The 12,329-nt window shown below is 42.8% G+C and overlaps 1 protein-coding gene across 1 annotated transcript; it reads right to left on the bottom strand.

Moving 5' to 3' along the window:
- Window positions 1-702: 702 nt before the first annotated feature.
- On the bottom strand, window positions 703-11,870 carry tbc1d10b (TBC1 domain family, member 10b). The gene is made up of 10 exons (XM_088437740.1): window positions 11,421-11,870; window positions 8,627-9,528; window positions 7,312-7,411; window positions 6,418-6,525; window positions 5,680-5,786; window positions 5,029-5,143; window positions 4,792-4,857; window positions 4,528-4,717; window positions 4,304-4,458; window positions 703-3,960 (listed from the first exon to the last, which is right to left on the bottom strand). The coding sequence occupies exons 2-10, from the start codon at window positions 9,508-9,510 to the stop codon at window positions 3,097-3,099; spliced, it is 2,589 nt and encodes an 862-aa protein (XP_088293866.1). The 5' UTR covers window positions 9,511-9,528; window positions 11,421-11,870; the 3' UTR covers window positions 703-3,096.
- Between the last annotated feature and the right edge of the window lie 459 nt (window positions 11,871-12,329).

The raw sequence follows: 12,329 nt of genomic DNA, 5'->3' as shown, positions 1-12,329 counted from the left end.
CCTCTTCCTCCGTAAACTGGTCCATGACGTCCCAACTCATCTTTGCCTTTCCTCTGTACTGAATAAAAAAGGGACAAACTGTGAATAAAACCTCTTTCCTTTTGTACAAGAGTGTCTGAGCTCAGTGGCTGTCTGTGAGGGGATATGGGGTAGGACATGATTAATTAGAGGACATTTATAGTTTTTTATATTTTGTGATTAGTATTTGCTCCTACGCTATTTTTGAGATATAATAAAATATAATTTACACCATAAGAACATCAAATGCCATCTTGACCGACTACTTTCACACAAATACAGGTCAGAACCTGTGCTGTGAGGCGTAAAAAAAAAAACTAAAGGATATGGCACTTGGGTTCAGGTAGTAAAAATTTCTCAGACGTTAAATTAACACCTAAAAAACAACTACTGGATCAGTTGGTTATTCTGACGAAACAAATACCTATTTAGAAACAAGATGTGACAGCTACATGCGAGCATAACTGTGAGCCCCAAAAACGTTTGAGGCTGACGCTTCCTGATGTAATGCAAATTTGGCGACACCAAGTGGAGCTGCATGAAGCTGCATGCCATCAAAAGACGAAATAATACATTCAGCTTGTTACTATTTTGGATGCACTATTAGAAAAATGAGCTGTCGTGAAAAGGTACACAAATAATGAATTAGAAACCGTAAATAAATAACCGCAGACACATGCCTCATTTAATATATTATTACGGTTTATTACTCATCACAAATGTCATCATCAGTATCAATTAAATACATCACGTCGATGTGAGGGAATGAATTTACGTAACTAGAACATCATCAATTATTTCACTTTCACCAGAGTGAGAGTGACTTGTAAACTCAAAAACACACACATAAAAAAAAAGACAAACAACATCCTTGAAAATCTTTGCATCTGTTCTCCAGATAAGAAATGCACAAAGGACCCGACAGAAATGCACTTTTTCTTTTAAGTCCACACCTGGTAACCATGGTGACATATTGCGACTGTCCAGTTAAAGTTTGCATAGAAGCGTTCATGTCAACGCTACGTGTGTGATTGGGAGTGTGTTGGTATCGGAGGACACGGGTACACAAAGATCCTTCACAACAACAACAACAACAAGAGGAGGAGGATGACCTAGAGGGAGTCAGTGTTGCATGTCCTGATGGGCCGTTGTCATGACAACAAGTTAACGATCCGTAGGTACGTCACAGGAAGCAGGAATTTAAGAGCTTCCACTCCCAAAGGTTCCAGAACACGATGCGGGTAAATGACAACAACGTGCAACAACCTTCCAGTCAACCAGGCGTCCGATAACTCTCATAGAAAAATAATAACAATAATATTAATAATCATTATATACTATATTTGATTAAATTAAGCACTATGTACATAAATACATCAAAAGGTGAGAGGTTAATGCTACATGGGGCATCTCACGCTCAAGTAGCTTCCTAACAAAAAGGAAGAAAAAGAAAGTGGGGAAACCTGCCTGACAGGACCTTTTTTGTAACTACGAGGAGTGCAGATAATCCTTCATCGTCTTTCGATCACATTCCAACATTTCGATAAATATCGTGTTTCTTAATTTTAATACTCATTGGTCTAATTTCTAAGAACGAGGACCAGGGACACATTGACGAAAAAAATAGTACCACCCCCCCAAATAAATTATAGTATTGTAAACATAAATTAAGTCATTTTCCAAGGCTAATGTCAGATGTTTGCTATCATTTTTTTCATACCAAAAAAAAACGATTTTTTTTTTCCAAAAAGTTGTTATTTTAGGAGAATATCATTGCATTTTCTCAAGGGTGAAATGTTTTCATAAAAATACTGAATAAAACCATCAAGGGTTGTTAGATGAGTAATTATCACCAAAAAAAAATTTTTTTAATCACAAAGTTATTGTTAAAAACTTGTAATTTCTTAAAGGAAAGACGTATTAGAAAAAGTAAAACAAAAAATTCTTGGAATAAAAAATACAGCAGAAAAAAGTTATAACTCTAAGCCTGCATTTGCAGGAGGAAAATTAGAAATCTTACATGACTAAACCCATACATTCTTTAAAAATGATAATCGTATTACTCACTAGACACTGGGACAGTTGTGGTACATCCTGCTTCCTTTCATAAAGACTGCATGGCTTCTATTTGCAAACAAGGATAGAACACTTTGAAAATCACAAAAAGACGTGTTCAATTATTATCAAGGCTAGTCTCGAAAAAAGACATTTGTAGTATTCTGACTCTTCTTCTAAAAAAAAAATACATTATACTCAAAGTACTTTATTTTTCTACGTCGCGTGTCCCTACTCGTTCGAAATGAAAGTTCAACACTTCTGTTTAATTATGTTACTAATTACATACCTTCAGGTGTAAGCACTGAGTTCATAACTACAAACTATTAGATTGTATTTTTAAAAAGTCCCACACGTTTCTTTTAGTTAAAAACGCACTAAAAGCACCACCACGTTTTGGAATACAGTACTCTCCATCGCCAGCAGGGGGAGGCGCGCACATTGCGGTTACGCTATGCTACTAAGGCACGCGTCACAACAACCAATAAATAACTCGGGCACAACCCGGAAGTTTACTACAGGCGACAAATGCGATTATCACCAATTTCAATCAAAGTCTTTGGAGGCGGGGCTTCAATTCTTATTATTACTATTTACATCTTCTGTGGTTTGTCATGGTTAAAATAGTAATTTAAAAAAAAGTGGAGTCATGTTGTAATTTTGAGATCATGTCCAGACTTGTTTAAAAAATGGATGCGATCACAAACTAAAGTCCCATTTCATTAGCTTAATTGCATAATGAGCTAAATCATAAGTTATTTTAACAACAGCAATTTAAAAAAAAAAAAGTAAAAATTACCGGTATGTGCTTCATAAAAATAGTCTATATTTATAGTCTTTAGTTGTGGAGATTCTCTGTTAACCAGGTTAAAGGTGAAGATAACAGAATTTTTAATTGGTTGAGGGCTTTTTTTTTTTTAAATGTTCATGTTTGACCTAGGCAATTGTGCTACTAGGCTAATTTTTCTTGAGCGTCTCTCATTTTGTGAAGGAAACCTAAATGCTTGTTTAGTTTTGTTTTTCTTACTCAGCCTCCTTTTTCTTTTCATGCTCCAATGAGGTGGAATCTTTGGCCGCCGCGGCCGCCCCGTTTTTGTCCTGGTCTGGACCCGGTCCTGTCACCCCTTTGTCCTTCTTCTTTCCCGCTTTTTTCTTCTCCTTTTCCAAGCGCTCTTTTTCCTTCTTGAGTCGCTCCTTTTCTGCCTTGTCCTTCTCCTTCTTTTCCTTCAGCCTCTTCTTCTCATCCTCACGCTCCTTTTTCTTATCCTCTTTGCTCTTCTTTTTCTTACGGCTGTCTTCCTCCATGTGGGGCGGGGGCGTGGCCGGCGGGGACTCTGCCACTGGGCCCGGCATCAGCAGGGCATTGTTGGCAGTGGGCGAAGGGATGGCGGGCGTGATCTGCTCAGAGACAATCCTCGGGGTGGGGGATAAAGCATTGGGCGCCGGTGAGCTTTGACCGCTTCGTGGACCGGTCCCCACAAGGGGGCTCTGGACTTGGGGCGCCCTATGCGTCGCCCCAGGAGGAATGGGTGGCTTCTGGCTGACGGCGGCCGGGGGCGACTGTGACCGTGCGCCGTCAGAAAACGAGGGCCCCGAGAAGGAGCTCTTACTGTGGAACGGCGTCCTGGACTTACGGAAGCCCGGAAGCGAGAGCAGGGAGGAGGAGGCCCGCAAGGGTCCCGGTGGCGGGACAGAACTGGCCAGGAAGGAGAAGCTGCCCCCCGAACTGATGGCAGAAGCACGACGCTTTTGCTCAAAGATGGCTCGAGTGCCGTGCAGGCGGCGGCCAGGCTGGTGAGTCAGCTCCCCTCTGGATTCCCGCCATTTCCTCACCTGGATTGTGCATTCACGTTCGATCAGCGCCTCCGTCACTTGGAGAAGGATCACCTGGATAACCCAGAGAAGAATTTGAGTGGAAGACTACTTGTAAGTCAACAAAAAGAAGTGGGTGTCTTGTGTGCGTGACTTTAACACCAGGGCGCAACACATAAAAAACACAGACTACAAAAAACAGAAGACCAACACAAGCGACAGAAATATTAATTGGTTTAGCAGTGGATAAAGAATATATACCTAAGTAGTAATATATTTTCAGTCTGCATGTATTGCTATCTTCTGTGCTCAAATAAAGTTGTGTAACTATCAGTGCCAAGCGTTATCGGAAAAACCTCTAGAGGGCCAGTATATTTAGCGTTTTCACGCATCTTTCAAGGCCGACAGAATATCGTACCTCCTGGACCAGGCTGTCCTCCCTGATGGTTTCTGGGGAGATGCCCCTAAGGCGCTCCATGGTCTCGTACATTCCCTGCACCTCCCGGAGTTTGTCAACCGAGCCCAGCATCTGCTTGAGCAGCACCAGCCCCACGCGGAACACGATTTTCACTCCTAGACAAGACCATGAAAATCAACAGTTAGAAAAAAATGCAATGTGTAAAACTGACTGCAATTTGGTACCTTCGCAGAAGAACATGTCCCATACGCGCAGCACGCACGCCCAAGGCAACGTGCGCGAAAAGATACACATAAACCACTCGGTCATATAGAGGATGGGGTCGATCTTGAACTTCTTCAGGTGTCTGTAGGCCATGGGACACGTGCGGCGCAGCAGCGAGAAAAAGATCTCGCCATCCAGCTGGATGGCTTCCTGCGGGCGGGAAAACAACACACGAGTCAGCAAAAGAAGACAGAAGGTGACACTGAAGTTTTCAGCCTACTCACCAGCCCGGCGCTGTAGTAGCCCGGGAGATACTTTTCACATATCTGCACAAGGCACCAGAAGGCTTGCTGGGAATCACAAGTGCACACATACATTACTGTCCACAGCCATCTTGTGACTAAGCACATGACATGGTGAACTAACAGTGATGTAAGAAAATGAATCATATTCACATAATGCATATAAATAATTTACAATACGCACAAAAAAGGCCCAAATCCTCCAGAACGCTCACTCACCTCTGCGGGCATGTGCATAAGGAGCACGGCAGCCACGGGAGCCTGTGCCTGACAGTAGCCCTCGTCAGGCCGATAGATAGTGTAGGCCTTCAAGATGCGGTAGAGATCTTGTTGCCTGCGGACCCGAGACACCATTACCAGACTAAACCACATTCATTCTATTTTGAGTGATTAAAATGTTGTTGCCCGGACAATTATGGGAAAAGAATTATAATTTGGAGGTGCTAAAATGAATCAGTCCAAGAACCTTTAGTCTGTCATAAAGCAAAGTGATTTGAGTCCAAATTTGCTTTTATTTTGGAAAACAATGATTTTTGCCTGCTTTCTGACGTTTGACAGACAAAGTCGAATCTCAAATGGTTTTTTTTTTTAAATCTAATTCATCAATTAATCAACAAAATAATCCCCATCATTGAAATAATTTAGTTGCAGGCCTAATTTTGATTAATCTTAAAATCACGATTAATAAACACATTGATTTCAAAATCAAATATCAGTCTTAATGCTATAAATCATAAAGTATGCAGAGACAACAATAATTTTTCTTAGATTATAACATCGTTACGATAACGAGAAGTCAACATTGAAATCACTTTTTAAATGCCCAGACCTAATTGACACGTGTACAGTATAAATAAAGTTGATCCTGACCCGTGGCCTCCACGTGCAGCAAACATTTCATGGAAGGGAAACTGCCTGTGAAGATCTTTCTCGATGATGTCCAACCACTTGGCCTCTCCCGGCTCTCTCTCCAACTCCTGTGGACAGGGAAAAGCCCATCTTATAGTTACTGAGCGTTTATAAGTGCTTACGATGCTGCAAACATGAGACCACAGGAAGTCGATAGAGAACACGAATGAAGGCCTCCGAGGTCTGATAGGCGGGATTAGGTGGCGCGATAAGAGGCTTAGAGCTTCCTGCGCCCCACAGATGCCGAGGCCACAACTTCCCTTTGCCAGGCTGTTACTTTGACACCACTTGAGCATGGAGGTCCAACATGATTGCACTGTTGTTCTCTTCTAATACAGATTCTATAGTTAACACAGCGATTCGGCTGAAAATGCCATTACAAAATGCTGACACTGCAGGTAGCCATTTAGAAGATGTACAATAACACATATTGTGCTTTTGTGCTTGAAAATATTTGAAAAAATATGTATAGGTACTTGGGAATGAATGGCTGGACTCTTGCAACATAGAATGTGAAGCATTTTCAAGAATTTCAATTATGTTTGGGAACATTTTTCCAAATAAGCTAAATATTAGCATAGCTCCTTTTATGTCTTCTTCATACAGTACTTTCCAGCAATCGGGATGCAATGTGGCAAAGTACTGCCCCTTACAGGTCTAACATAGTACTTTTTGTCTGGCGGTTAGTGTAGCTTGTACCTCAAATTTGCCAGGGTTGGCATCCAGAAGATCCTGGCTATTGGAGAGCAGCTGCCAGGCTTTGGAACGAAGTGATGATGGAATCCCTTTACGACAGCGCATCTTCACCTGTTACACGACATGCACACATCATTAGGGGTAAGAATCTTTGACTGTCTCACAATTCGATTCAATTCCAATTTTGGGGTCTATGATTAGATTTCGAATCGATCTTCAATCCAAAACAATTTTTGATTCAAATTATTCAATTAAAAATGATTTCTACTTCAATCTGCTTTTTTACAACTGCTGAAAGAGTTGTGTTTGCCTAAACCTATTAGTGTCCATGCTACGGGCTTTTACATGTGTCAAAGTCCAGGCATTTTTTTTTTATAAGCTAGAGCGAGTGGGACTGGTGCACGTTTTAAATCACCACTTCTCTTAATGTTGCGGTATCGATGGCAAGCTCTGTTTTTCTGCTTTAAGAATCCGTTACGCAAACTGCGCAAAAGTTATGGTCATTTGAAAAACATGTGTTATTTCCTGGCTGCTGCCTCCTACGTCGCATGAAAACCTGCCAGCTAACGCAAATGGTTCAGGAGTTAAAGGAATTTGAAAAACATACAATTTACTGACTGCGAAGAAACACAAGGAGCTGAAGTTTTCGTGTCTTTTTTTTTTAAAATTCATCACATTGACTTTGGGATATTCTAAACTGATTCTGAATTGTAATAAATGAGAATCCCGATTACTAATTGAATTGTTTTCTTTGGGCAAACTCCTTTACTTTATTAAAAAATATATATATATATAATCACTTTAAATTACTTAACATCACTATCACACTGTTCCTATCTATAAGTGCTTCAAATTCTTCCGGTGACAAGCAGAAGTTCTAAGTACGCATACTAGTACCTTCTGGAAGCGATGTTTGATCCATTTGTCCCAGTTGTTGAACATGTCCAGCCATTTCATCTCCCTTTGTCGGGACACTTCCACTCGCACTTCCTTATCACTGCCACAATGGACAATACCACAATGTCACATTAGCAGATAAAAGTGTATTCGTGAAAGGCAGTAGAGTGGAGGGGCAATTATGAGTCGCTAATCAAACCGTTGCAGGATGGTATCTGAGCGGTTCAGTATTCTCTATTTTTCAGTATAAAATACAGTAGAAGGTCAGTGCATGTTGATGATTCATAAATGCTCAGCAGCATGTGATTCACTGCAATGGCAAATTATTAAGGAAGTTAAGAGCAGCAGGAGCAAGACTGCGAGGCAAAGTGATGACCGGAACAAGCGCACCATTTGCATGAAGCTGCTTTATGGGTATTAGTCATTACTGATAAGACAAAAGTGGAACCCCAAAAACAACAGTGGAGATCACAGATCGCTTCGAGTGTTGAACTGTCGCTATCTTATTAACTGCACAAGCGATGCATGACGATGAAGGTAGCGGTACCTCACCATGGACCAGCATTTTGAGTAATATAGTCATTAATGATTATGGACTAGTTACAATCCAATGGCCTACTGCCGTTTGCTTTTGTTACCATTTTTATTCACTACAATATTTACAATTGGAGGATATTCATCTGGAGCTATTTTTTAAATAGCGACAAAAAAATTAAAAAGAACAAAGGCTATGATTCAAGTTTTGAGTCACACTTTGCTATTTGCATTTGTCATAAAGCTAACAGTTACTTGAAAAAAAAATCAATAAAAACAATATTGCCAATGCTTCCGCTATGTTGTGATGGGCAATAAAAATTTCACAATTTCGCTACAACATTAACTTTTTTTTGTTGTTGTTTCGCTTTGGCAGTCGGCTTTAGAATGCCTCACGTTGAAAGGTGCAGCTTCAGCCAACAACACGTTTCACTTCCTGGTTAGAAATCTCAGTACCAAAAAACCGCCAACGTATCTATCAAAGGTGAGGTTTCATTATTTTACAGGATATGCACATATACTGTACGTAACTGTGAAAAGTTGCTCATGATATGACCCCTTTAAAATGCAACAGAAAAAAAAGACAATAACTACCACAAACAGCAAATAAAACTGAGAAAAGAACAGAAAATGTTTAGTTTGACTTAACAAATGTAATCCTTTTATATTATCATCTTTCATGCAAGAGTAAAAGAGGTTGACCTTCATCAATAGGAATAAATAGAACAAAACTCGAGCTCAAAGATGACACATGCAAAACTTTGATGCCAACTGAACTGACCTCCCCTCGCTGAACTGATTGCCACCCAAGAAGCCGTACTTGTCGGTGCGCCTCACCGACAGGCCGTTGATCTCCGAATCAGAGCCCAGTGAACTGCCGTCATCGCCGAGGCCTGACAGCGACTCCAGCGTCCCCGACATCAGGCTGGCTGACTCCAGGTAGCTGAGTGTGTCGGGGGCCGGCCGCTGGGCACCCGGCGGGGGGAGGCTGGGCTCTTGGATAACTGGCACCGTGGGGCTGGAGTGCCCTGCCCTAAGTGGCGGGGTGCAGGGCGGGGGTAGGCTGGGGGCAGGTTCTTGGATGAGTGGGACAGTGGGGCTGGGGTGCCCTGCCCGAGGAGGTGGAGTGCAGGGCGGCTGTGCTTTGATAGGACTTTGAGGCTTGGGAGACACCGGTGGGGGAGGACTCTTGGGAACTGGCTGTGGTTTCTCTGCCACTACTGGGGGTGCCACTGCAGGTGGTGCCATTACAGGGCATGCCGCTGCAGGAGGTGCCACTACAGGGGGAGTCATTATAGGGAGCGCCACAGGGATGTCACCCGCAGCGGGAGGAGGGTTGTGGGTGACATGCACACTGGGGTACAGATTAGGACCAGGGGTGAGTTCGGGGGAGGGCGACGCCTGTTGCGGTATATCTGTTTCAACGGGAGCACCAGGCTTCGTCACTTCCTCTTTCTGGGGCGCCGTCGTCCAATCATCACCCACAGGTGTGTCTGCAGTTTCAAGATTTGGCGGCGGCGTCAGTGGCACAGGGGGAGTGTTTCCAATTAAATTCACATCATTACAGAGGGAAGAATTTGGCGCCACCGATGAGGCGGAGGAGGCCGCGTGGGCGTCGACCAAAGAAGGCGGCGGTGATGAGGACAAGGCGGAAAGTTCGGCCATGGTGTGACGAGAGCTCGCCTGTAACAAAGACAGACATTTTGCAACAATGAATCGCCGCATTATCAACCACAGCTAATAACAAAGGTCTTTACTCATGACCACAAAAACAGTTCACTGTATGATAACATTGTGACAACATCTTTGTGTTGCATTTTTAACAAGCAAATTAGCAAGGGAGTCCTCTTTTTTTTTAATGAGAAAGATGGATACCAAAGGATCTAATATATCAAATTAAATATTCAGGTGTGACCAAGTGTTTTTGTTACTACTCAGGAGATTATTTCTAGAGGATTTGTTTATTTCCAGTGCTCAAGGTAAGGATCATCACTCATTACTAATGAGAGCAGCTATCATATTTAAGACACATACATTACATACACACGTGTATGTGCAAGTGCCATACACTTTTTCTGACTATGAAATGTGAAATACATCTAAAGACCCAATATAAATGACATATCAGTGGTTGTCTACCTTTTTTCAATGATGCAACCCTATGATTTTTTTTTCAGACAAGAACTTCCTAAGGAGTGCAAAACCCAAAAATAATATGTGAAAAAAAAATACTCAAAACAGAGTGCTGTGCCATCCGTGTCTGATTTATTAAACTTTAAAACTGCCGTTGTAAGTGTATTTTTTTTTCTACGGCTCCAGACAATAGTTCGTGTAAGTCATTAGGTTTATCACTGGCTTGTCTGCCGGAAAATTGTGTCTCTAATGACATGTACTAGTCGTATAAATCCAATCAAAATAAAGGCATACATGTTGTAAGGAAGTCAATGTAACACAACCAAGCAATAAGTTGTGTTATATTTGAATTACTTTGCTCTTAAGTTGAAAAGAAAATATATTGTTTCTGTAAGGGCATAAAAGGATTTCCCCATACATGCACAAACTGTGGTAAAATCTCACATACCCCTGAAGTGCATTGACCTACCCCCATTTGAGAACCACTGGCATAAATCACTGCATTATTCATAACTGCCAGGAGGAGCGATTGCATTAATCATTTGACACGCAAATTATGCAAGTCCAAGTACTTTTTTTTTCTGGATTACTTGTGATTTCATCTAGTCACGCTGCTCTTTTTTCTCTATTGTGGAAGGAGGCTGTATTCATGAATAACTAGCATCAGGAGTAAGAGCATTAATAATGACACATACATGTGACCAAGTGTGCCATTTTTTTTAAATATCCAGAATGATTTCCAGTACTTGTTTCATTTTAATTAAGCAATTTGTAGCATTCGTTAATATTGCACATGCAGTGTTTTTCCCCACAGTGGACTACTTCTAGTTCCTTTGATTTCAATCGTGTCGTGTTATCATTGTAAAGTATTTGAGTCTTCAGCTTGAATTTTTTTTTACATATGGTCACACAAGACGAACCGTACAGTACGTTATTTTTCTGAGGCGTATCTATTCATTTCAATCAGATATCAAGTTAGACTCTTTCAAACATAACAATACAACAATACATGCCGGGCTGCATTTCCTCTTATGCAAGGCAGGACCTTATAAATAGAAAGGAAGTGATGAGTAATTCCACTTTGTAGCAGACTGCCAGTGCACTGCGCAGGTCGCATGACCAGAGTAACATCTTTCGCACGAGTGACTCTTTTATCAATCATGCGTGCCAAGCGTTTCAAAATAACACACTTTATCAACACAGCGCTGATCCGCTATTCTGCTGATCGAGCAGTGTGGTGGCTACATGCTAAGCTAACAACACCTTGCAAAGGGCCCCCACTTAGTAGGAGGTCTGGCCACCCAGCAAATACGATTTACGCGTGGCTAATTAGCCGACAAGCACCCAACGCGCCAGGAGGCCCGGGCTCGGCGGGGTCCGTGGCCTCGGCCACTCGCCCGGTCAGTCGCCGCCGGACTGCCCCTGTCAACAGCTCGACTCACCCACGCCCGGCGTTGTCACTGCGACGCGTCCACCCGGGTGTCCAGGGGGTTCCTGGGCGCGCGTTGGCCCGCCACAGCGACGTCTCCACCAAACTCCTCGGTGGAGAAGAAGAGAAACAGCGCGGGGGGCGACGCACTGGAGCCGGGGCGAGGATAAGGACGCTCGGTAGCTGCGGGTGGCGTTTTAGGTAGTAGTGGGTGGTATTAGCCAGCTGGCTAGCTTAGCAGCTAGTTTATTAGCTTCTACTAGCAGCAGCCACCCGTCTCTGTTAGCATTGCTTGCTAGCCCGCGTTACCTCTTCGACCGTTTCGGCGGAGCAATCTCCTCACTGGTCGATATTATTTCCGCATCCCTAAAAAGCGAAATAAACGATATCTTTTGTTTAATTCATCCGAGTTGTGCGGCGCGGGTACATCCTCAACCAGCCGCTTGCATTTCCGACTGACAGCTCCGTACGTGCGCGGAGGCGGGGACGCGCACACAACCTTGCAGGATTGTCCGTATTCAGTATTTTACATACTATTTTTTGCCACCACGACAAACCACAGAAAACCATCACGAATATTTGTCTAGTCAATATTTTTAAATCGCAGACAAACTCCACAAAAGCCAGCGGAATGGTGACGTCATTACGTCACGTTCATGCACTTAATAGGTCTGATCGACAGATGGCGCCAGAACCTACATATTTCAACCATCCATCCATTTTCTAGAGCCGCTTATCCTCACAAGGGTCGCAGGCTTGCTGGTGCCTATCCCAGCTGACTTCGGGCAGTAGGCGTGGGACACCTCGAACTGGCTGCCAGCCAATTGCAGGGCACACAGAGACGAGCAACCATTCACGCACCCAATCACACCTAAGGACAATTTAGTATGTCAATACACCTGGCTTGCATCTTCTTGGAGTG

Source organism: Hippichthys cyanospilos, chromosome 16 (assembly GCF_059441005.1).
Source record: "Hippichthys cyanospilos isolate Australia breed blue-spotted pipefish chromosome 16, RoL_Hcya_1.0, whole genome shotgun sequence".
Taxonomy (NCBI): Eukaryota; Metazoa; Chordata; class Actinopteri; order Syngnathiformes; family Syngnathidae; genus Hippichthys; species Hippichthys cyanospilos.
Note: the sequence above shows the minus strand (reverse complement) of the source record. Positions and strands in the feature narration are given on the sequence as shown.